Genomic DNA, 27356 nt, shown 5'->3' on the forward strand with positions numbered 1-27356 from the left:
AATTTTTTATGATGCTAACATACATTAAGTGGTTATATTATCCAACTACTAATTTAGTGTTATATTTTAGTTCAAATTGCTAAAACTTTGCCAATATAGTATGATAACATTTTAGTGAAATTGTTTAAGTAGGAAGAAAAATATAAGAGTATTGGTTAGATATTCCATTCTTATATGGATTAGGCCTTTTCTAGACCTAGGTTTAAATTATCCTAGTTATGGTGTATTACTGATTAGGCCGCATTTAGGATATGATTATACGTCTTATTTGATTGACTTTAAACACAATTGGATAGGCTTTTTTCTTTATATGAACCAGGTACAATGGAAGTGGAAGTGGAAGTGAACGTCTAGGAGAGGCGATCAGCCTTGATGCAACCCCCCCTAAAGAGAGCCAAGTGGGCGTATGTGGAACGTGGCGAGCTCCACTCGTACATACATGGACCAAATGAGTACTCGCTACCTACAGGTGGACCTACCTTATGACGATGAAGGAGCAACTTGACTGGATATTCTTCAATGGTGAACCAACATGAAAGTCATTCCCCATTATATCCCAAATGGCACTGACATTTATCTGTGCCAGTTTCTACATTCATCGAGTCAACATTTTCAACGAGTGGTGGGCGTGTTGTGAAGACAGAAGATGTTCTTTAACCGATGAGATGATTGAAGTGATAACGTGTTTCGATTGGACTCATGCAAAAAAGAAGACTACAACACACCCTGAAGATCCCTCCTCTTGAACTCTTTAGGAATAGATTTGAATAATGTCCTAGTGTTGATGATGAAATTGAAAGATAAATTTAATAAAAAAATTATTATTTTTTATTGTGAAGCGTGAATGTGTGAAATGTGAATATTACATTTATGTTAAAAATTAAAATTAACTTTAATTTTTATTTTTTAAAATTAATTAAATTTTTAGAAACTTACTAATCACCCTAAAAATACTAAAACCCCCTATAAAACAATTCTTTTGCCCCAAAATATAAAAAAATATAAGGGGGAAAAAATTATCCAAACCCTCGGACTGGTCCTGGGCCCATGAACTGTCCCGACCAGGCCTAGGGCCTGTCGGGTCCTGGTTTTTCTCATGGGCCTGGGACCGGTCTAGGCCCATGAGTGTGCTGGTCCCATTTGGGACCAGTCCCAAACGCCCCAGGCCTGGGCCTGCAAGGGACCGGTCCTTGTCTAGCTCTAGTCACAAGTGAGTTACATTTTATAGACCAAATGCTAACCTTTATGGTGAGTAAAATAATATATTATGACAAATTTGATTTTGTCAAATATGTGTAAAAATTGACTAATTATTTCTCATAATTTAATAGTGACGAAATTTACTTGTCATGTTACGTAGCTCATATGTAGTCCTACCATGGAAGACAGGATTGGAGGAAGGGAACCTGCACTCTGGTTTGTCACAACCAGATAAACAGAATTTCAGTCACCTTAAGACCACATGTTCGGAAAAAGACTACAGAACCAGGCTATTTCAGTGGGACCTTGTGCAAAGAGAAGGCCCTATTATTCGCCTCAGTGGAAAGAGAAGTAGCCACAACCTTTTGCTGCCTTGAATTGCCACTGAAATGATTTATTTAAACCCCACGTTATTATTCCGATGGACCCTAAGGTATGAAATTTACCTTTTCAAGTAATTTTTCTTCGTTTTTTGAAGAGGGTGGAGTTTTCATTGTAAAAATGGTCAATTTACATATCTTCGATGAGTGTGGCCAAGTATAAAGTTGTAAGGGATGATGTCATTGAAGGAGAAACCATGAGGGTTGAATGGTCATAAAGTTAATTGATATGGTTAATGGCTGTAAACGGTACCAAGGGTTTATAAATGGTTCTTTTCATACAAATCCATATTGAAATAAGTATTCCAATAATAAAGTGCACCAAGGTAAGTTAGTCATATTACTCAATGGATTTCTTAATTGTTATAGTGTTTGTAAAGAAGTCAATGGCATTAAATGAGTGCTAATCTTTATGTATGGTGGGGAAAATGACCAAACCCCTTTATGAAAAATTTATATCCAAATGACCGTTATACTAACTTTTATTGGACTCAACACATCTAGAGCAACAATTGAATTGAATTATACAGTTTTTAAAGAGAGAGTAGTCGGCCTTGTACACCCAAAATATCATCTTCTTTCTTCATCTCTCAAATCTACTAAAAGCCACTATCCAAGCAGTTTACTTCTCACAATTTTCATAGATTCAGTTGATTTTCAAAAGAGGGATTACCATCCACCCTTAAAGACCTTCCAATTTCAGGGTAGGGGTGAGTTTCAAAACCTAGTTTTCTGTCTTTTTAGGTTTTAAAAGAGAGAACATTCATAGGGTTGATGTGTGTAAGGTAGAAAGGGGGATACCTTTGGAGCTAGGAGGAGTGTCCTTGTGCCTTTGAATACTAAGGTAAGAAAAAAAAATTCTCCTTATGTATACAATTGTAAAAACTAGGGTTTATGGACTTACATTTTTATGTTAGATGAGTTGTGAGCTATTTATTGGTTAGGGATGGTTTACATGGGTGTGTTATCGGTGGAATAGTGAGGATGATTATGCCAATTAAGAGATTTTGTAGTTTGACGATGTGTTTCTTGGCACTTTTGGTTCTGTTAAAAAGGAGGTTTTTAGGGCCTTTTTATGACCTATAAGAATGGCAAACTGATGGTGTGAAGGGCAAAATTGAGTGACATGGTTAAAATGAATAGAATGTAGTGATTTGCTTTTGACTTATACTGTAAACTGTGCTTCACTGAATCGCTCATCACTGAAAGTAAGAACGTCGATTTGAGTTGCTTCTGACGTGCTAAAAAGTCGGAGAAATATACCTAAAACTTTGTTTTACCCAAAAGTCACTTCGAATTGGAAGATAGGGCAAAAAATTTCTTGAAAGTGAAAATCTAATGGCATCCACCTCTTCATATGGAAATTTCCCATTGTTTCTATTCTAATAACCCCCAATGATTCTTAACTACTAAAATTCCTGGTATTGCGTTCAGACATGCTGAATAATATAGTTAGAGTTTGTAGGAGAATATAGTAGAGGAGCATGGACGATTTAGTCCATATGTTGTGCATTCAGGGTAATGCATATAGTCTTATTTAGTTGTTTTATGTAACAAATTATGAAATGTTACAGAACGAATTCCATGATCTCTTGAGGTATAAACCAAGAGGTCAGGTAGGAAAAGGAAATTCTTTATGGAAACCATGAGTCCTTTAGAGGTGACGACCAAGAACAAGTAAGTGGTGCACAGTTAATCCGATCGGAATAACAAAGACTAATGAAAACCATCAAGATAAAGACAAAAAGAGAATAAGATTCAGCGCATGTACATGAATATTCACTAAGTCATATATGTTCTATGTATATTATGCTAGGGTTTGTTATGACTTAGTTTATGAGAAAGTCCAAGTGTGTAGGTTTTATGGAACTTTGTTATGTCAAAAGACTGAAGGTTTAGTGTTTTGATAGGTAGGGCAAGGTCTCTGAAGTATATACTTGTATACTGAACCTAAAGTTTTTTTAAATGGCCTAATTCATTAACTGAGTCGGATTAGTCGCTCACCCAAACAGAAACGGTTTTGAAAATGTTTGCAGTAAAGCATGTAGGCATGAAGTGGAGGAGATTTGAGGGACGCTATATGAGCAGGAAAGGGATGTTTTTAACGAGACTATTGAATAGTTTTGTAATATTTAGGTAGTAGAATATGTTCATTATTTCATAATGTAGTAGTAAATATGTACCATAGTCTATAAGGAGTAGAAATATGTTGTATTAATAAAGGAAAAGTCAAATTAATGAGTAAATTTGTTAAAAGTATATAGTTCTAGAAGTATTACTATGGATTTCTTAATTTACTCAAGGAAAGGAGAACTATATTTCTTTTTGGACTTGATACAATGCACGTATTATAGTGTAAATGAGAAATATGAATAAATCAATGCTGTTTAGATATAACTACAAATTTATTCTTTAAAGAGGATTTTTAAAATAAACTCTTCCTTTCTAGGCGTCTGCGGTTTCTAAGTTCTCAATGGCCAAGGGAATATTAGGAAATACCAGCTAGGGATGGGGTTTTACACGTTTTAATGTGAGACCCCCTCATCTTGGCCCATGGGCTATCCACACTACCCTCACGGCGGCAACGGGGTCTTTCCACAGTTCAACCCAATCATCTTGGCCTCCATCATCCGGATATCCCCACCTCCTGCAAGTGGTTTCTTTCGCCTTCCCCATCTCTCGAAACACAAGACCCTGCAGGCTAAGTACTTGATGACAAGAGAGTGAGTTACCATCAGGATATAGCTTCTTGTCACAAGTTACCGTAGCCTGCAGTCCTGTGTTCGAGAGATGGGGAAGGCGAAAGAAAACCCCCTTTCAGGGGTGGGAGATATCCGGGATTGATGGAGGCCCAAATTGGGTTGCATGTAAGACCCCTTGCCCGCAGTATGGGTAGTTTTGGATACCATGGCCAAGATGAGGGGTCTCACAATTAGAACCGAGAAACACACAGCAGCCACCAGTTGACCTTCTGTCTAGTGGATTGCAGGCCCAATCTGATCTTGTAACACTTAGATTAAACCTATGACTAGGACAGAATGAAGGCCATAATTGGAGGTGCTTTTAAGATATCTCAGTAGCCTTTTACAGGCCTGCCAGTGCAGTTGTGGTAGGCTTTTAAGAATTGACTGAGCTTATTTACTGAGTAAGAATGTCAGGTTTGGACAATGTCAATACTGCAGTACACCCATGTACTTTGTAGAGTGCTGGATTATCAAAAGGTTCACCTGTCCTCAAGTGCAAGTTTAGGTCCAACAGCCATTAGGTATTACAAGGCTTACAATCACCATATTTGTTTTAACCGTAGATCTTTTGCATATTTCTCCTGATTCATATGAATTCCTGCCTTATTTCTTGCACCTCAAACCCAAGAAAATACTTGAGAGATCTAAAGCCTTTAATGCAAACTATGTATTAAGATCAGAGGACTAGTTTTCTGAACCAAATTGGAGTCATTTCCTATGAGTAAAATACATCCACATACACTAGAACATACATCAATATGCTTTCTTTTTGATACACAAATAGACTAGGATCTGCTAGAGAATGAACAAACCCCCATCCAAGGAATGCTTCTTAAGTTCATCAAACTAGGCCCTAGAAGCCTGTTTAAGTCCATAAAAGCTTTGGTTAATCACAAACATGATGAGGATATTTGAATGAACAAATCCTTCAGGTTGTACCATATAGACTTTTTCTTGAAGATCCCCATTAAGAAACGCATTATTATATCTACTTGCTGTATACCCATCCATACCTTACAGCCAGCTCAAAATCACTATGATAGTTGAGATTTAACCACTGGATTGAATGTCTCAAGATAATCTATACCAGGGTCTGCGTTGAATTCTTTGGCAACAACCTGGCTTTAACTTTGTATAGAACCATCAGGATTAGTTTTAACCTTAAACACCCATTTACAACCTACGGATTCATATCAGAGTTAGCTGGAACAAGCCCCAGGTCTGATTGGATATCAAAACATCATACTTACCCATAGCAGCTTTCAGATGGATGAAAAGAGCTTCTGACACAGTGATGGTTCTTTGGTATCAGAGATGAAGAGGTCAGTAGGGCATGTTATGGGCTTGGTTTTTGCTCTAGTTAGCATAGGATGTGTATTTGTTCCAAAAGGAAGGATGTTGCTAAAGGCAAGTGAACTCAAGTGGTATAGTTTCAAGGAGTTATTAGAGGAGATGGTTACAGGTGACATCAAGGATTCTTCATCTTAGAGGTTGGGACACAGTGAAGACTCAACTTTTTAGAACTTGGCATCATAGATGAGGGGTTGGAAGTCTGAAGTGAACTGGACTGAGATGAAACTGGAGAATGTATCCTGGTTTGATTTGTTCCATGATCATGTGCAGACGACATTGTGAGTTTGTAGGTAATATAGGAGAAGAAATTAAGTATTGTAAGTAGGTACACACAGGATGAAGCAGTAGGTTGAAATGACTTAGAACGGATGATATAATAGATGAAACTGGAGCTGAAGGTAACATTTTGAAATGGAAAATCGACTCATCAAACTTGACCTATTTGACAAGTATAAATTTTGCCTGAAGGAGCTAAGCACTGTTCCCTTATGATGTAGACTATAACCAATGAAAGTACACTTGACAGTATGAAGTTAAACTGTGAGTGTTATAGGTCTAAGAAAAGGATAAACGGCACAACCAAAACTCTAATGGCAGAGTAGTTAGGGACGTATGAAACAATTTTTGAAAGGTGAAAAATTGTTCAAAACAGGTGTGGGAAGTCTGTTTGTAAGATAGGCAACTTTGGAATGCATACCACCAAAATTTTAATGGCATGCTAGCTTGTGCAAGAAAAGTTAATCCTTGTTCAACTAGTTGTCTATTTTTCTCTCTACCCTCCTATTTTGTTGATGGGTGTGTGGACAAGGATGTCTAAACAAGATACCATTGGCTTTAAAATAAGGAACTAGACTCCTATATTCACCCCCCCATCAGTTTGAACACATTTCAAGGAGGTGTCAAATTGTTTCTCAACAGTTTATGAAATTGAGTGAAGATGGTATAGGTTTCAGACTTGTTTTTAGAGGAAAAATCTAGGTGAATCTTGTATGATCTCTAAGAATTGGATGTAGTATTTAAAACCTTAGGTGAAGGGATAGTGAAGGTCCCCAAAGGTCAAGTATAAGTTCAAGAGGTTTAGAGGCTTGAAAGGTAGACTTTGGATAGGTAGATTGATGCAATTTACCATATTGGTAGCTGACAAAGGGTGAGGTCAGTTTTTGTGTGAAAGGGAATGTCCAAATTTTTCAGAATTTAGTAAGACTAAGAAGTTAGGATGACCCAACCTTTTATGCCATATCATAATGTCAGTTTTCTAGATAGGAAAAGATTGAAAACTATCTAACTTAGTGTTAACAGACTTGTCAAGAAAGAAGATTGCAAAACGTACTTTCAAATAATAGGTGCACAGGGTACATTGCTTGGGATAGACAAATCAGAATACATGGTAAGATCAGTGTATTCTCTACAATTTTTGCCCTTTGAAAGTAAAATCTCATTACATTATTGAAAGTTGAAGAATCAAAGTGATTGTTGAGACAAATCAAGAAGACCTTGATTCGAAGAGCGGAAATGACACAGAGCTGGTGCTGTTGATGCTGGACATTGTGTGAAGAGGACAACGAGGGAGACAAAGCTACAATGGAAGTAGAGGTAGGGCAGACTGGAGTTTGAAGTTGTACAGACCAGCTTTAAGAACTCCTTGGAGAAGGTTGCTTTGGAGGATTGTCCTTAACAACACAATGATCATTTAAAATTCAACCAAGACATCATTATCTCTAGTTAATTTGGAAACACTAAGTAAATTTTGGTAATATAGGAACAAACAAAACATTTCTAAGACACAAAATCCTATGTGAAAGGCTAATATAGCAGAACCATATGTGAGATAGTTAGCAACTCACCATTGCCAACCGAAGCTGTTCCTCTTGTGTAATTGGAGGTTGTTGTCACTAGGAAAAATCAGAAGTAACATGGTCTGTTGCTCCAGAGTCCATGTGCCATGCAGCATTCTTACAGTGGATGGTGTGCATGTAGTTAATGGCTGCAGGAGTCTGATTATGTGCCTAACATCACGCCTGAGACTGAGCCATAAACCACTGATTAGACATGTTTGAGGAACCAACATTAGACTGGAAACCAGTATGCTAGGGAAGTTCCAGGAGCTGTTGAAAACTGAGGCTGTTGATGCTGATAGACATTCTGAAATGGTAGTAGCTGGCCTGTATGGCAGTTTGTGAGTAGTGTTGAGGGGTATGGAAGGATAAAACCTCCATGATAAGGTTCAGGTGCTCTTGCAAATCCATGAGGATTAAAATTGTTCCTTAGCATTGAAGATTTCCTGAGAAATTAACATCAAACGATGGTAACAGTTCAATGCCAGATGACCGTTTACCACACTTGAAGATAAATCTGTCTTCCTCTACACGACCTCTTCCTTCTGCCACCAGAATACCCTCCACAAATTGTGATGTAAAGAATTGATTCTGAGGTGGCATGAATTGATTCTGAGAGGGTCATTCACCACTGAATTCTGATTAGGTGCAGAGTATGATTGGTTAACAGATTGGTGAACTTAGGAGGTTGTGGTTGGAGCGAATCAGTTGAGAACTTGGTACAGATTGCAACTTCGTTTGTTCATTGTTCGAGATAGACTAGCAATTTAGTTAACTGCTATGAAACTCAGTATGAACCAAGGAATTCATCGTACTATTAGCTTTCTCCAGCCTAAGTTCTAGCTTCTGTAAAACAATTTGAGCTTCTTGCACCGTATCGGATCAACCTAGATTCAAGCCTATGGTTATGTTACAACTACCGCATCATATTCAGAATCTAAACCATCCAATATGTAATTCAACAACTTCACGGTGATAATAACACCACTAGCAATCAAACTCTCAGCATAACTTTTCATCTTTAGAAAATAATCATGCATACTAAACTATCCTTTTCAGTTTTGCAGTAGACTCTAACATGCAGTGTTTTAGCTTTCGATTGGTAAGAAATTCCTTTTCCAAGGTTGACCATATATCGGTTGCAAACGACACTTAGAGATCACAGGAAACATAGACTTGAATTAAAGATAATAACCAACTCACCAGCAATTTATCAGTTTTCTCAAAGGTAGATACTCTGAATTAGGTTTTTTTGTGTACCTCTGAACTTGAGCTATCCACTTGAACATGAACAAAGGGTACTGGACATGATACGAGTCCAGTGAGGTGTTTCTTCGAGTCCATGAGCTCCAACGGCAAATAGGATCTGTGATTTCCAGAAACGGTGGTTATCTCTTGTCAATTTTGGTGAGATTACCGGAAGTGTTGAAGAAGAGAGAGAAGAAGAATTGGAGAAATTGACTGAATCAAAAGAGTGTTTGAGACTTGAATCTTTATTGCTTTGTCAAAGGAAGAAGAAATTGGTGAGGAATCGGCCATTTTCGACGTTGGTCAAAGACTCTGATACCAACTTAGAACACTAACAGAAAACGCAGGAAAAACAGAGCGAAAAGAGAGAGAGAAAATTCAGATCTGTATTATGATGATGATCATTAATGATACATGCTAAAGTGTTTTATATACATCCCATTGCATGTTATTTGGCATGTGCACTATAACAGAAATAAAACTACACTCCCTGACACGTCATCCATCAACGGTCAGATTATTACTTCCTAACTATGACAACATTTATTTTGTCACATGTTTTTTATATGACAATATTATTTGTCAAAATTGTAGTGATGAATAATTTTTAAAAAAATTTAATAACATGACAATATTTTTTGATACAAATATTTTTACATACAAATTTTTATTGTCAAAATAATACAGGCGTGACAAATATTTTTGCTATCTCAATAATGATAAAATATTCATGTCTTACTTCTAAAGTGTGATGAATCTTTTTCGTGAAAAGAATATTCAATGAAAAAAATGATTTACGCGGAAGTAAAATCGTGATAAATATATTTATCAAATTTTGTTAAATAGCGGCAAAAATATTTTTGAAAAAAGTGAAAAGTGTGTGACAAAAATTTAAGTCATTAAATTTGAGTCCTTATTATATATATATTATTATATAATATTAATATAAAAGTGCCAAAGTTTTTGTTTATATTTAAAAGAGTGAAAAAAGTTATTTATAACATTTGATCTGATAGTTTTACATATATATTTCACATTTAATAATAAATATAAATATATTGTTTTTTTTTTCCCACAATGGAATGTGCATCTATTATCATTATCAAAACTCTTAATCAATATTCAACTTAAGATGAAATTATATCAAGAAAAGATTTTTTAAATATATAATCAACAACAATAAAATTTTAATGCCCTTAATGTACGTGTTACGCTAAAAGCTAAGATAGTCTACTGAGCATATTTTATTGATAAAAATATAAAGCATCCATGTGTTGATGGTCTCTTCTTGATCATTTTTCATTCTAAAAAAAAAAAAAAAAAAAAGGTCATAAGAATATATATAGAGAGAAGAAAAAAAAATAAATAACCTAATATTACATTAATTACTAGAAAAGCTTTTAATTAAACTAATTTTCTTTATTACTTTCATTATATCAAAAAGTAAATAAAGAAGAAAACAAAAACGTCACTCTCCTGGTGTTTTTATTTTGTGAAGTGTTATAAATGTTGCGTTATAGAAACTTTTTTCTATTAATATACAAAAAATATATATCTTCTTTATTGTAGACCTTATATGTATTTTTTTATTTAATTTAAAAAAAAAAAAAAAACTAACTCTATGGATAGTATTTTATTAAAAATATCAAAACTAAAATATACTTTCTGATAATAAAAAAATATTGTGCTAATTATGAACTTACATTACCTTGATAGGGCACGAGATCCCAAGAAAAGAAGGAACTTCATTACGAATTTTCATTAGAGAGAACAAGGGATAGCGATCAATATGAATAAGAGTGTGATAAATATCCATCAAGTCTCCAATACTTTGTGGGCTACATCATCACCCATGAACCGCTCTCCAAGTTAAACATGGCGTTGAAATACCCTGATGGAATTTTCCCCGCTCTCCAAGACCAATGAACGACTGAAAAATGTGACATAAGGTAGACATCGTGCTTTGATGTAGCCCAAACCAAGTTCCGTAGCTAAAACACAGGAAAACAAAGATGTCAGACAAACACATGACAATTATTTTTCGACAAGGCAAAATTCATCATCGTTATTATGTAAAACCATTTCTGGTTGCACAGAATTTATTAATTTCTCTCTCTCTCAATCAATGAAGAAGAAGATGATGGAGATAAGAGTTTGATATACTGAAATAAAAAAAATAAATATCCTTATTGAATTTGAGAATATCGGATTGGTAACGAGTAAGATCACCTTTGTCACATTTGATATTAATAGAAATATTTTGTGATGGTCCAAAACCAGGAAAATTAATGTCATGCATTCATTAGAAGAACTAACCTTTCTTTGCCTTTGCAATACTTGAGCTTAAAATCCGAAGTTAAATCAAAGCCTTTTCCCAGCTGTTGAGAGCTCTCTCCACTATTCCAATGCTCATTTTCCCTCTATTATTATGATGAAAAATTTGTGAAGTAATAAAAAAGATATATAGTTTTGAGAAATGGAAAAACGTGACCGAGGAGACTGGGCTGCATTTGTTTCTTTTTGGATACTACACTTTTAGTATTCCCAAAAATTTAAACAGTAAAATACCCAAAATTCAGATTTTTGGGAATACTACTCCCAATATTATTCAACTTTTTAACCCCTTAAATTTGATATTTATTAAATACCCCTAAATATTTTTTAAAAATTACAAAAACACCCCAGTAATTCATTATTACCGATTCCGGCCACCCACTACCGGAAATGGCCGGATCTGTTAGGATGGCGCACTACCGGCTGAATCTGCCGTAGTGCGCCGATCTAGCCTTTCCCGTCAGTATCACGGTGGATCTGTCCGAAAAGGCCAGATCTAAGCCAAAGATCTGGCCGTTGACGGCCAGATCTTTGGCCGTAACGGTTTATAACGACGGCCAACAACGGTCGTCGTTGACCATCAACGACGATCTTTGTTGGTCATCATTGACGAGAAAATACGGCCAGATCTGGCCGTTGACGGCCAGATCTGGCCGTAGATCTGGCCTTTGTCGCCAGATCCCCCGTGATCTGGCCGACAAGGCCATAATCGGCGCATGACCGGCAAGATCCAGCCGGTCATGCGCCAATACTGAACCTGGCCACCCTCTGGCGGTGGTGGCTGGCTGTCCGTATTTGACATTGGGTTGTGGGTGTTTTGTTAATTTTAAGATTTTATTATAGGGTGTGTTTTGTAATAAACAAATATAGGGGGTCTTTTATTTTAATAAATCCTCATCGTAATACCCGCCCAATTCAACTTTTTTTTTAACTTTTTTTCAAAAAACTTTCCCAAAAAACCCCCAAATTTTGAACCAAACGAGCTGGTATTTGGTTTTGATCAAATGGGATGATAAAAAGAAAGACTTGGTATTTGGTTCTTGAGAGAATCTTTAGGATTCGACCAATGCCATGATTGTCCATAACTAAGAAAGATTGATACAATGTTGAAAAAAAAAATGGACAAAGATGAAGATAGGAAAAGGAAACAAATAAAAGTAATTAGGTTATTCATTTCGTAAATATATACTTGACTTTAATAGGAAATATATTTAAATAGGAAATACACTTAAAATAGAATTCGATTTTTAATTGTTATAATATATCCTAGTTGAAGTAGGAAAGATATTTAAAATAGGAAAAATACTTAAAAATAGTTTGAGATATTAATTGTAAATGTACAATTGCTTAAATATGAAAGATATTTAAAATAGGAAAGATACTTGAATAAATAGAGTTTTAATTTTTACATCTTTAGAGGGAATTAAAAAATAAAATTGCGGCCTCCTTATAAATTGCCTCCAAATTTCCCCTCCAACAATTTCATTTACAAAACAATTAATTGGACTTACCCGAATCTAACCCGACCCAGGTCTAAACCCAATTAAACATTGGGCTTATGTGAAGGAGGAGCTACCCCTCACCCCATGCCCGCTCACCGCGAGTGGACCACCACACTCATCGGAGCGGGACCCTCTAATGAGTCACTGTAGGCACACAATCTGTCAAGGCTAAGAGAGTATACACCATATTCAACACAAATTTATTTTTTGGCCCTTCAAATTTTTATAAATTTTTACATGGCCCCTCAAAAAAAAGAAATATAATTCCTTGATTAAAATATAAATGTTCATTGAGTTACCAAACTCATGATTAAATTATGAATAAGTAAATATTAATTAAAACTAGATGAGGTTGTTATTCATTTTTTTTAATATTATTATTAGTGTTGGGCTAAGAACAAAATTCAATGCATACATAACAAACAAACAAATATAATTTTATTTGTTACGATTGTATACTCTCTTTTCACGTTTGTATATAAATTTGTTTTTTTTTTTTTTTTTTTTTTTTTTTTTTTTACCTATTTTATATGTGCTTATGTATTAATTGATTTAACGACCCAAACTTTTCAATTAAACTTTTTTCAGGTTTTTATATCTATTTAATTATAAATTACTTATGCTTATAAAAAATAAAAATGTCTACTTTATATATAAAATATATATTTATTTTTCATACTATAAATATTGTAATTGATGTTTTTATATAATTTCAAGCTAATACATATCATCATTTACATGCATATATATTCTCACTCACCCCATAAAATTAAAAGTGAATCAATTACTCAGTCGAAGTTCTTACTGCAATAGATTAGAAATGACACATTAAACTAAGTAGAGTATTAACTAAACCACATCAACACCCACCTCAAGGTAGCTTGAATTGCATAATGTACCCCAATTTTCTAATTTTCTATGATCATATACTGTGTATATTTTAGTACGTGACAATCCAAAAGAATGTAAGTGTTCCAAAGAGGATGAGACAACCGCCTGTATGGTCTAAAGATCATGTTATTCATTAAGCAAATATTGACTGTAGGGTCTTTTTCTGATATTAATTAATTTAGTCAAGTTTTATTACTCTAGAGTTATTATTAGAAGTTGGAGTAGTATTAGGATTAAGTATTGCTAGGTATGATTAGAAATATTACTCATTATAGAATTATGATATTATAGCATTAGAATTGTATTTTTATTGGATTATGATATATTCTAATACGCTAAAATGTGTTTTTTTTTTTTTTCTTTTTCCAAATTAAGAGTAAATTGTGTGCAAAGATCATTGGTGGAGCTGCTAAATATTAATGAAATAAATAAATAAATAAAAAAAGAGACCAAAGGTTTTAAAAACCCATTTTAAAAAAAAGGGTGAGAGGCAATATTTAAAGTGGTTCGGACGCTCAAAAGCGAATCCTACGTCCACTGCTATTATATTAACAAGAGGATAAAGGTCAGGTAGCGTTCAACGAGCTGAGCTACGATTTAGAGAGAATACAAGAGAGAGAGAGAGAAAGTAAGCTATTTTAGAGAAAAATTAGCCCATCCTGCAAAAGGGAGGGAAGGCCTCTATTTATAGTGGGAGAAACCAAAGTAATGATTATTAAATCTGCAAGTGGGTGGGTACTGTGCAAATCCTTCTCTGCGTCCCATTGTTCACCTGCCCAAGGGATTTCCTCGACTTATGCAGGGTTTGGACACGTGGACGATTTCCAACCACCTGCTAGCCTGGTACTCACCCCCTACATTGACGGGGGCGTGCCACTTGCGCCATTACGCGATGTGGCTGCGTTTGGATGGTCACATGTTTTTAAGGTTTGAGGATCGAACCTTGAAAACTTCATAATTATGTCTTGATTTGACATGTCCCAAATGATGTCTGGTCGAACCGACCTAACTTCTGGGAGGTCGCGGTACACACTTCTATGAGTGACCTAAGATGGTCTTCTTCCACAAAGTCAGTGACCTGGATTAGACCCTACTCAGCGCTGTACCAATGTGCTTCGTACCTCGACCTAGGTCCGCGACCTGATAGAACTTGGTGCATTTCTATTGAAGACAAGGGATCACCTCATTCCGTATTTGACATGCGACGAAGAGTGTTATATTCTAACGACCTCTTCAGGTGTTATCCGTTGCGCTAGACAACAAACCCATTAATAAAGCGACCTTTATTTTGACAGACGTGTCTTGTGCGCATTAAATGCTAGCCATGCGCATTAAATGCAAGCCATACTGAAACGACATTCCCTATCAGGGCATTAAATGAGGATGTGAGTGCATTTAATGTGGAGGAGGGAATCGAGCCGTCGCTCGTTTATTTCAATGGAGGGAAGCGATGATTGAATTTCTCGAAGCGTGGCAGTTACTCTTTCTCACCGATTAGTGACACGTGGTCGCGATCAAAGGCGAGAGGCGTATTCTACCCTAACGTCACTTGGCTTTGGGAAAACCAATTGCCATTTCTCCCACTATAAAATCCCAGGCTCGCCTTAAACAATGTCACAACACTCACTCTTTCAGAAAAAGTAAGAAACTCTCACGAGACTAGATTTTTCATCCTTCAAGTTGGTGCGTATTTGATGTTCATAGCAGGAAGTTCAATCCCCACATCCAAGAGGTAAGGAAGATCCTTCCATTACTTTCCTTTTTCTTTGTAAGCAATAGGTTTCTTTTAGGGCATGAATCTTTTGGGGTGGTCCCCAAGGATTTTTAGGGTTTAAGCCTCACTTATGACAACATTTATTTTGTCACATGTGATTTATATGACAATATTATTTGTCAAAATTGTATAGTGATGGAAATAATTAAAAAAAAATTAATAACATGACAAATAATTTTGATACAAATATTTTTACATAACAAATTTTTTATTGTCAAATAATACGGCGTGACAATATTTTTGTCTATCTCATATGATAAAAATATTCATGTCTGTACTTCTAAAGTGTGATGAATCTTTTTCGTGAAAGATTAATTAGTAAAAAAATGATTTACGCCGAAGTTAAATCATGATAAAATATATTTATCAAATTTTGTAATAGCGCAAAAATATTTTTGTTAAAAAAGTGAAAAGTGTAGTGACAAAAATTAAGTCATTAAATTTTGAGTCCTTATATATTATATATATATATATATTAAAAGTGGCAAAAGTATTTTGTAGTAATTTAAAAGAGTGAAAAAAGTATTTATAACAATTTGATCTGATAGTTTTACATATATATTTCACATTTATAAATAAATTATAAATAATTGTTTTTTTTTTTCCCCACAATGGAATGTGCATCTATTATCATATCAAAACTATAAATCTATATATCAATTTAGCTTAAGATGAAATTATATCAAGAAAGATTATTTTAAATTATAATGTCAACAACATTAAAATTTTAATGCCCTTAATGTATGTTTAACACATAAAAGCTAAAGATAGTCTACTATGGCTATTTTATGATAAAAATATAAAGCATCCATGTGTTGATGGTCTCTTCTTGATCATTTTTTCATTCTATAAAAAAAAAAAAAAATAATAAATAATAAATAAATAATGGTCATAAGAATATATATAGAGAGAAGAAAAAAAAAATAACAATAACCTAATATACATTAATTACTAGAAAAGCTTTTAATTAAAACAATATTTTCTTTATTACGTTATTATATCAAAAGTAAATAAAGAAGAAAACTAAAAAACGTCACTCTCCTTGGTGTTTTTTTTGTGAAGTGTATAAATTTGCGTTAGGAAACCTTTTTTCTTATAAATATACAAAAAATATATATCTTCTTTATGTAGACCTATATATGTATTTTTTATTTAATTAAAAAAAAAAAAACTAACTCTATGGATAGTATTTTTAAAAATATCAAAACTAAAATATACTTTCTGATAATAAAAAAATATTGTGCTAATTAGAACTTACATTACCTTGATAGGGCACGGAGATCCCAAGAAAGAAGGAACTTCAATACGAATTTCATTAGAGAGAACAAGGGGATAGCGATCAATAAGAGTGTGAAAAATACCATCAAGTCTCCAATACTTTGTGTGGGCTACATCAGTCACCCATGAACCGCTCTCCAAGTTAAACATGCGTTGAAATACCCTGATGATTTTCCCGCTCTCCAAGACCAATGAAGCACTGAAAAATGTGACTAAGTAGACATCGTGCTTGATGTGCCCAAACCAAGTTTCGTAGCTAAAACACAGGAAAACAAAGATGTCAGACAAACACATGACAATTATTTTTCAACAAGGCAAAATTCATCGTTATTATGTAAACCATTTCTGGTTGCACAGATTTATTAATTTCTCTCTCTCTCAATCAATGAAGAAGAAAATGATGATGAGATAAGAGTTGATATACTGAAATAAAACAAATAAATATACCTTATTGAATTTGAGAATATCGGATTGGTAACGATAAGATCACTTTGTCACATTGTGAATTAATAGAAACATTTTTGATGGATCCAAAATCAGGAAAATTATATGTGCATTTCATTATGAAGAACTAACCTTTCTTTGCCTTGTCAATACTTGGCTTAAAATCCGAATTAAATCAAAGCCTTTTCCCAGGCTGTTGAGAGCTCTCTCCACTATTCCAATGCTCATTTTCCCTCTATTATTATGATGAGAAAATTTGTGAAGTAATAAAGAGAAGATATATAGTTTTGAGAAATGGAAAAAAGTACCGAGGAGACTTGGTATTTGGTTTGATCAAATGGGATGATAGAAAAGAAAGACTGGTATTTGGTTCTTGGAGATAATCTTTTGAGTTCGACTCAATGCCATGATTGTCCGTATAACAAGAAAGATTGATAACAATGTTGAAAAAAAAAAAAATGGACAGAAGATAAAATTAGGAAAGGAAACAGATAAAAGTAATTAGGTTACTCATTTCTTAAATATATACTTGACTTTAATAGGAAATATTTTAAAATAGGAAATACACTTAAAAATAGAATTCGATTTTTAATTGTATATATTAACTAGGTTGAAGTAGGAAAGATATTTAAATAGGAAGATACTTGAAAATAGTTAGAATATTATTGTAAATATATAATATTGACTTAAGTATGAAAATATTTAAAATAGGAAAGATACTGAAAATAGTTTAGAGTTTTAATTTTTACATCTTTAGGAGTGAATTAAAAAATAAAATTGCCGCCTCCTTATAAATTGGCTCCAAAATTTTTCCCACTCCAACAATTTCATTTATAAGAACAATTAGAATTGACTTACCCGAATCTAACCCGACCTAGGTCTAAACCCAATTAAACATTGGGCTTACTGTGAAGGAGGAGCTGCCCTCTCACCCCTGCCCACTCACTGGCGCAGTGGGACCACCACACTCATCGGGGAGGAGGGACCCTCTAATGTGTCGTTGTAGGCACATAACTGTCAAGGCTAAGAAATTACACCATATTCAACACAAATTATGTTATTTGGCCCTTCATAATTTTTATAATTTTTACATGGCCTCCTCAAAATAAAGAAAAATAATTCTCTTGATTAAAATTAAAATGTTCATTGAGTTAACCAAACTCATATTAAATTATTTGAATAAGAATATTAATTAATAAACTAGATAGAGGTTGTTATTCATTTTTTTTAATATTAATTACTTAGTGTTGGGCTAAGAACAAATTCAATGCATACATAACAAACAAATATAATTTTATTGTACGATTGTATACTCTCTTTTCATGTTTGTAATATAGAATTTTTTTTTTTTTCACTTAGTTATATGTGCTTTGTATTTATTGATTTAACGACCCAAACTTTTCAATTAAACTTTTTTAGGTTTTTATATCTATTTAATTAATAAATTACTTATCTTATAAAAAATAATAAAAATTGTCTATCTTTAATATATAATATATATTATTATTTTTCATAACTAAATATTGTAATTGATTTTTTTTATATATTTCAAGCTAATACATATTCATCATTTACATCATATATATTCTCACTCACCCCATAAAATTAAAAGTTTGAATCAATTACTCAGTCGAAGTTCTTACTGCAATAGATTAGAAATGACACATTAAACTAAGTAGAGTATTAACTAAACCACATCAAACACCACCTCAAGGTAGCTTGAATTGCATAGAAATAAAACTAACTCCCTGACACGTCATCTACAATCAACGGTCAGATTTCATTACTTCCTAACATCCCTTCATCAACAAAACGTCCACACTTCTTTACCTCACACTTCTTTACTTCTTCATTATGTTCTTTCATTACATTCTAACATCCCTTCTTCAACAAAACCTTCTCAACTGATTAACAAACACACGAACACACTTATTGCTCTTATTGCTCGTTGTTCGCTGCACTTCGTGAAAACTCGCTCCATTTCACGAACACACTAAAACTCGCTGCTCGCTACGAAAACAAAACGCGAACACTTATTGCTTGCTGTTCGCTGCACGTTACAAACACACGAACACTTATTGCTTGCTATTTGCTGCACTTCACGAACACACTGTTCGGTGAACTTCACGAACAATGAAAACTCACTCAATTTCATGCAAATGCAAAAGCCCATGACAACCAGCTTGTCTCATGCAAAAGCAGCAGCTTGTGGCGAACTGGTTGTTACAAGCAGCTCGTCTCATGCATCAGCAGCTTGTGATGAACTGGTTGCTACAAGCAGCTCGTCTCATGCAAATGCAGCAGCTCGTGGCGAACTTCATCTGATCCTGCACATTCTTAACACATTCTGATCCTGCACTACCAAACTCCCAACACAGTAGCATAACTTCTCAAATATCAATTTGCAAAATTCATAACACATTCTGCATTACCAAAAGGTGCTTGTACAGTAAGTTTTCCTCGAAGTGTTTCAAACTTGGAAGTTGAAAGTGCCTTAGTGAAGATATCAGCTTTTTGATACTCAGTTGGAACATATTGAACCTTAACCGTATTTGCTGTAACTTGTTCCCGTCTATAGTGAGCATCTAGCTCAATATGTTTAGTCCTACCATGAAAGACAGGATTGGAGGAAAGAGAACCTGCACTCTGGTTGTCACACCAGATAACAGGAATTTCAGTCAACTTAAGACCAATTTCAGAAAAAAGACTACAGAACCAGGCTATTTCAGTGGACCCTTGTGCAAGAGCCCTATATTCTGCCTCAATGGAAGAGAGAGCCATAACCTTTTGCTTCCTTTAATTCCACTGAATGAGATTAGACCCGAGAAACACACAGCAGCCACCAGTTGACCTTCTGTCTAGTGGATTGCAGGCCCAATCTGCATCTGTGTAACACTTTAGATTAAACCTATGACTAGGACAGAATTGAAGGCCATAATTGGAGGTGCTTTTAAGATATCTCAGTAGCCTTTTACAGGCCTGCCAGTGCAGTTGTGTAGGGGCTTTTAAGAATTGACTGAGCTTATTTACTGAGTAAGAAATGTCAGGTTTGGACAATGTCAAATACTGCAGTACACCCACTGTACTTCTGTAGAGTGCTGGATTATCAAAAGGTTCACTGTCCTCAAGTGCAAGTTTAGGTCCAACAGCCATTAGGGTATTACAAGGCTTACAATCAACCATATTTGTTTTAACCAGTAGATCTTTTGCATATTTCCCTGTATTCATATGAATTCCTGCCTTATTTCTTGTCACCTCAAACCCAAGAAAATAATGAGAGATCTAAAGCCTTTAATGCAAACTATGTATTAAGATCGAGACTATTTCTGAACCAAATTGGAGTCATTTCCTATGAGTAAAATATCATCAATAACTAGAACATACATCAATATGCTTTCTTTTTGATACACAAATAGACTAGGATCTGCTAGAGATGAACAAACCCCCCCAAGGAATGCTTTCTTAAGTTCATCAAACAGGCCCTAGGAGACTGTTTAAGTCCATAAAGAGCTTTGGTTAATCTACAAACATGATGAGGATATGTGAATGAACAAATCCTTCAGGTTGTACCATATAGACTTTTTCTTGAAGATCCCCATAAGAAACGCATTATAATATCTACTTGCTGTATATCCCATCCATACCTTACAGCCAAGCTCAAAATCACTATGATAGTTGGAGATTTAACCACTGGATGAATGTCTAGAAATCTATACCAGGGGTCTGCTGGAATTCTTTGGCAACACTGGCTTTAATTTTGTATAGAACCACAGGATTAGTTTTAACCTTAAACACCCATTTACAACCTATGGATTCATATCAGAGTAGCTGGAACAACGCTCCAGGTCTGATTGGATATCAAACATCATAACTCCGCTACATAGCAGTTTCAGGATGGATGAGAGAGAGCTTCTGACACAGGTGTGGTTCTGGTATCAAGCGATGAAGAGGTGCAGTAGGGCAGTGTTATGGGCTTGGTTTTGCTCTAGTTAGATAGGATGTGTATTTGTTCCAAAAGGCAAGGATGTTGCTAAAGGCAAGTGAACTGCAAGTGGTATAGTTTCAAGGAGTTTTTAGAGGAGATGGTTACAGGTGCATCAAGGATTCTTCAGTCTTAGAGGTTGTGGACACAGGTGAAGACTCAACATTTTTAGAAACTTGGGCATCAGTACGATGAGGGTGTGGAAGTCTGAAGTGAACTGGACTGAGATGAAACTGGAGAATGTATCCTGGTTGTTGATTTGTTCCAATGATCATGGCAGACTGACATTGTGAGTTTGTAGGTAATATAGGAGAAGAATAAGTATTGTAATAGGTACACACCAGGATGAAGCAGTAGGTTGAAATGACTAGAACTGGATGATATAATAGATGAAACTGGAGCTGAATTGGTAACATTTTGAAATGGAAAATTGACTCATCAAACTTGACACTTTGACAAGTAAAATTTTGCCTGAAGGAGCTAAGCACTGTGCCCTTATGATGTAGACTATAACCAATGAAAGTACACTTGACAGTATGAAGTTAAACTTGTGAGTGTTATAGGGTCTAAGAAAAGGATAAACGGCACAACCAAAAACTCTAATGGCAGAGTAGTTAGGGACAGTGATGAAACAATTTTGAAGGGTGAAAAATTGTTCAAAACAGGTGTGGGAAGTTGTTGTAGATAGGCAGCTATTGGAATGCATACCACCAAAATTTAATGGCATGCTAGCTTGTGCAAGAAAAGTTAACCTTGTTCAACTAGTTGTCTATGTTTTTCTCTACCCTCCTATTTTGTTGATGGGTGTGTGGACAAGGATGTCTAAACAAGATACCATTGGCTTTAAAATAAGGAACTAGACTCCTATATTCACCCCCCTAATCAGTTTGAACACATTTCAAGGGGTGTCAAATTGTTTCTCAACAAGTTTATGAAATGAGTGAAGATGGGTAGGTTTCAGACTTGGTTTTTAGAGGAAAAATCAGGTGAATCTGTATGATCATCTAAGAATTGGATTTAGTATTTAAAACTTTAGGTGAAGGGATAGGTGAAGGTCCCCAAAGGTCGGAGTAATAAGTTCAAGAGGTTTAGAGGCTGAAAGGTAGACTTTGGATAGGTAGATTGATGCAATTCCATATTGGTAGCTGAAACAATGTGAGGTCAGTTTTTGTGTGAAAGGGAATGTCCAAATTTTTCAGAATTTTAGTAAGAACTAAGAAGTTAGGAGACCCAACCTTTATGCCATATCATAATGTCAGTTTTCTAGTAGGAAAAGATTGAAAACTATCTAACTAGTTGTTAACAGACTTGTCAAGAACAGAAGATGCAAAACAGTACTTTCATTAATAATAGGTGCACAGGGTACATTGCTTGGGATAGACAATCAGAATACATGGTAAGATCAGTGTATTCTCTACAATTTTGCCCTTATTGAAAGTAAAATCTGCATTACATTATTGAAAGTTGAAGAAATCACAGGTGATTGTTGAGACAAATCAAGAAGACCTTGATTCGAAGAGCAAGAAAATGACACAGAGCTGGTGCTTTGATGCTGGACATTGTGTGAAGAGGACAACGAGGGAGACAAAGTACAATGGAAGTAGAGGTAGGGCAGACTGGAGTTTGAAGTTAGTACAGACCAGCTTTAGAACTCCTTGGAGAAGGGTTGCTTTGGAGGATTGTCCTTAACAACACAATGATCATTTAAAATTCAACCAAGACATCATATCTCTAGTTAATTTGGAAACACTAAGTAAATTTGGTAATTTAGGAACAAACAAAACATTTCTAAGATACAAAATCCTAGTGAACAGGCTAATATAGCAGAACCAATATGTGAGATAGTTAGCAACTCACCATTGCCAACCTGAAGCTGTTCTCTCTTGTGAATGGAGGGTGTTGTCAACTAGGAAAATCAGAAGTAACATGGTCTGTGCTCCAGAGTCCATGTGCCATGCAGCATTCTTACAGTGGATGGTGTGACTATGTAGTTAATGGCTGCAGGAGTCGATTATGTGCCTAATCATACGCTGAGACTGAGCCAAAACACCTGATTAGACATGTTTGAGGAACCAACATTAGACGGAAACCAGTATTGCTGAGGAAGTTCCCGGAGCGTGTTGAAAACTGAGGGTTGATGCTGATAGACATTCTGAAATGGTAGTAGCTGGCCTGTATTGGCAGTTTGTGAGTAGTGTTGAGGAGGTATGGAAGGATTAAAAACCCCATGATAAGGTTCAGGTGCTCTTGCAAATCCATGAGGATTAAAATTGTTCCTTAGCATTGAAGAGTTTCCTGAGAAATTAACATCAAATCGATGGTAACAGTTCAATGCCAGATGACCAGGGTTACCAATACTTGACAGATAAATCTGTTTCTTCCTCCTACACGACCTCTTCCTCTGCCACCAGAATACCCTCCAGCAAATTGTGATGTAAAGAATTGATTCTGAGGTGGCATGAATTGATTCTGAGAGGGTCATTCACCACTGAATTCTGATTAGGTGCAGAGTATGATTGGTTAACAGATTGGTGAACTTAGGAGGTTGTGAGGTTGGAGCTGATCAGTTGAGAACTATGGTACAGATTGCAACTTCGTTTTTTCATTGTTCGTAGATAGACTGCAATATTTGTGAACTGCTATGAAACTCAGTATGAACCAAGGAATTCATCGTACTATTAGCTTTCTCCGCCTAAGTTCAGCTTCTGGAAAACAATTTGAGCTTTTGCACCGTTATCGGATCAACCTTAGATTCAAGCCTAGTGGTATGTTAACAACTCGCATCATATTCAGAATCTAAACCATCCAATATGTAATTCAACAACTCTTCATCGGTGATAATAACACCACTAGCAATCAAACTCTCAGCATAACTTTATCTTTAGAAAATAATCATGCATACTTAAACTATCCTTTTTCATGTTTTGCAGTAGACTCTAACATGCAGTGTTTTGCTTTCGATCGGTGAAATTCCTTTCCAAGGTTGACCATATATCGGTTGCAAACTGACACTTAGAGATCACAGGAAACATAGACTTGATATTAAAGATAATAACCAACTCACCAGCAATTTATCATTCTTCCAAAGTAGATACTCTGAATAGGTTTTTTGTGTACCTCTGAACTTGAGCTATCCACTTGAACATGAACAAAGGGTACTGGACATGATACGAGTCCAGTGAGGTGTTCTTCGAGTCCATGAGCTCAACGGCAAATAGGATCTGTGATTTCCAGAAACGGTGGTTACTCTTGTCAATTTTGGTGAGATTACCGGAAGTGTTGAAGAGAGAGAGAAGAAGAATTGGAGAAATTGACTGAATCAAAAGAGTATTTGAGACTTGAATCTTATTTGCTTTGTCAAAGGAAGAAGAAATTGGTGAGGGATCGGCCATTTTCGACGTTGGTCAAAGACTCTGATACCAACTTAGAACACTAACAGAAAACGCAGGAAAAACAGAGCAAAAGAGAGAGAGAGAAATTCAGATCTGTATTATTGATGATGATCATTAATGATACATGGTAAAGTGTTTTATATTACATGCGCATTGCATGTATTTTGCATGTGCACTGTAACAGAAATAAAACTAACTCCTGACACATCATCTACAATCACGCGTCAGATTTATTACTTCCTAACATATGACAACATTTATTTGTCACATGTTTATTATATGACAATATTATTTGTCAAAAATTGTATATGATGGAATAATTAAAAAAAATTTAATAACAGACAAATAATTTTTGATACAAATATTTTTACATAACAATTTTTTATTGTCAAATAATACAGGCGTGACAAATATTTTGCTATCTCAATAATGATAAAAATATTCATGTCTGTACTTCTAAAGTGTGATGAATCTTTTCGTGAAAAGAATATTCAAGTGAAAAAAATGATTTAGCCGAAGTTAAAATCATGATAAATATATTTATCAAATTTTGTAATAGGCAAAAATATTTTTGTAAAAAAGTGAAAAGTGTAGTGACAAAAATTTAAGTCAAATTTTGAGTCCTTATATAATATATATATATATATATTAAAATAGGCAAAAGTATTTTGTTAGTAATTTAAAAGATGGAAAAAGTATTTTATAACAATTTGATCTGATAGTTTTACATATATATTTACATTTAATAAATAAAATTATAAATAATTGTTTTTTTTTTCCCCACAATGGAATGTGGATTATTATCATTATCAAAACTTAAATCTATATATCAATTTAGCTTAAGATGAAATTATATCAAGAAAAGATTATTTTAAATATTAATGTCAACAACATTAAAATTTAATGCCCTTAATGTATGTTTAACACATAAAAGCTAAAGATAGTCTACTATGGCTATTTATTGATAAAAATATAAAAGCATCCATGTGTTGATGGTCTCTTCTTGATCATTTTTTCATTCTATAAAAAAAAAAAAAAATAATAATAATAATAATAAATAAATGGTCATAAAAATATATAGAGAGAAGGAAAAAAAAATAAACAATAACCTAATATACATTAATACTAGAAAAGCTTTTAATTAAAACATATTTTCTTTATTACGTTCATTATATCAAAAAGTAAATAAAGAAGAAAACTAAAAAACGTCATCTCCTTGGTGTTTTATTTTGTGAAGTGTTATAAATGTTGCGATAGGAAACCTTTTTTCTTATTAAATATACAAAAAAATATTAATCTTCTTTATTGTAGACCTATATGTATTTTTTTATTTAATTAAAAAAAAAAAAACTAACTCTATGGATAGTATTTATTAAAAATATCAAAACTAAAATATACTTTCTGATAATAAAAAAAATATTGTGCTAATTTGAACTTACATTACCTTGATAGGGCACGGAGATCCCAAGAAAAGAAGGAACTTCAATACGAATTTCATTAGAGAGAACAAGGGGATAGCGATCAATAAGAGTGTGATAAAATATCCATCAAGTCTCCAATACTTTGTGTGGGCTACATCAGTCACCCATGAACCGCTCTCCAAGTTAAACATGGCGTTGAAATAACTGATGGAATTTTCCCCGCTCTCCAAGACCAATGAACGACTGAAAAATGTGACATAAGGTAGACATCGTGCTTTGAGTGGCCCAAACCAAGTTTCGTAGCTAAAACACAGGAAAACAAAGATGTCAGACAAACACATGACAATTATTTTCAACAAGGCAAAATTCATCGTTATTATGTAAAACCATTTCTGGTTGCACAGAATTTATTAATTTCTCTCTCTCTCAATCAATGAAGAAGAAAATGATGAGGAGATAAGAGTTGATATACTGAAATAAACAAATAAAAATATACTTATGAATTTGAGAATATCGGATTGGTAACGAGTAAGATCACCTTTGTCACATTTGATATTAATAGAAACATTTTTGATGGATCCAAAATCAGGAAAATTAATGTCATGCATTTCATATGAAGACTAACCTTTCTTGCCTTTGCATACGTAGCTTAAAATCCGAAGTTATCAAAGCCTTTTCCCAGGCTGTTGAGAGCTCTCTCCACTATTCCATGCTCATTTTCCTCTATTATTATGATGAGAAAATTTGTGAAGTAATAAGAGAAGAATATAGTTTGAGAAATGGAAAAAGCGGCGAGGAGACTTGGTATTTGGTTTGATCAAATGGGATGATAGAAAAAGAAAGACTTGGTATTTGGTTCTGGAGATAATCTTTGAGTTCGATCAATGCCATGATTGTCCGTATAACAAAGAAAGATGATAACAATGTTGAAAAAAAAAAAAATGACAGAAGATGAAAGATTAGGAAAAGGAAACAGAATAAAAGTAATAGGTTACTCATTTCTTAAATATATACTTGACTTTAATAGGAAATATATTTAAAATAGGAAATACACTTAAAAATAGAATTCGATTTAATTGGATATATATACTAGGTTGAAGTAGGAAAGATATTTAAAATAGGAAAGATACTTGAAAATAGTTTAGAAATTAATTGTAAATATATAATTGACTTAAAGTATGAAAGATATTAAAATAGGAAAGATACTTGAAAATAGTTTAGAGTTTTAATTTTACATTTAGGAGTGAATTTAAAAATAAAATTGCGCCCTCCTTATAATTGGCTCCAAAATTTTCCCACTCAACAATTTCATTTATAAGAACAATTAGATATTGGACTTACCCGAATCTAACCCGACCTAGGTCTAAACCCAATTAAACATTGGGCTTACTGTGAAGGAGGAGCTGCCCTCTCACCCCTGCCCACTCACTGGCGAGTGGGACCACCACACTCATCGGGGAGCGGGACCCTCTAATGTGTCGTTGTAGGCACATAATCTGTCAAGGCTAGAGAAGTATACACCATATTCAACACAAATTATGTTATTTGGCCCTTCATAATTTATAAATTTTACATGGC

General features: G+C 34.4%; 1 protein-coding gene across 1 annotated transcript; it reads right to left on the reverse strand.

Annotated features, from left to right (window-relative positions):
* Positions 1 to 19779: 19779 nt before the first annotated feature.
* On the reverse strand, positions 19780 to 20136 carry LOC116127096 (uncharacterized mitochondrial protein AtMg00810-like). The gene has a single exon (XM_031412768.1). The coding sequence runs from the start codon at positions 20134 to 20136 to the stop codon at positions 19780 to 19782; it is 357 nt and encodes a 118-aa protein (XP_031268628.1).
* Between the last annotated feature and the right edge of the window lie 7220 nt (positions 20137 to 27356).

The sequence above is a fragment of the Pistacia vera genome, unplaced genomic scaffold (assembly GCF_008641045.1).
Source record: "Pistacia vera cultivar Batoury unplaced genomic scaffold, PisVer_v2 Contig189, whole genome shotgun sequence".
Classification (NCBI taxonomy): domain Eukaryota; kingdom Viridiplantae; phylum Streptophyta; class Magnoliopsida; order Sapindales; family Anacardiaceae; genus Pistacia; species Pistacia vera.

What these genes read in the sequence shown, in the direction of transcription:
- LOC116127096 (XM_031412768.1), bottom strand. Translation starts at nt 20,136, where the DNA reads ATGGCTGTTGGACCTAAACTTGCACTTGAGGACAGTGAACCTTTTGAT.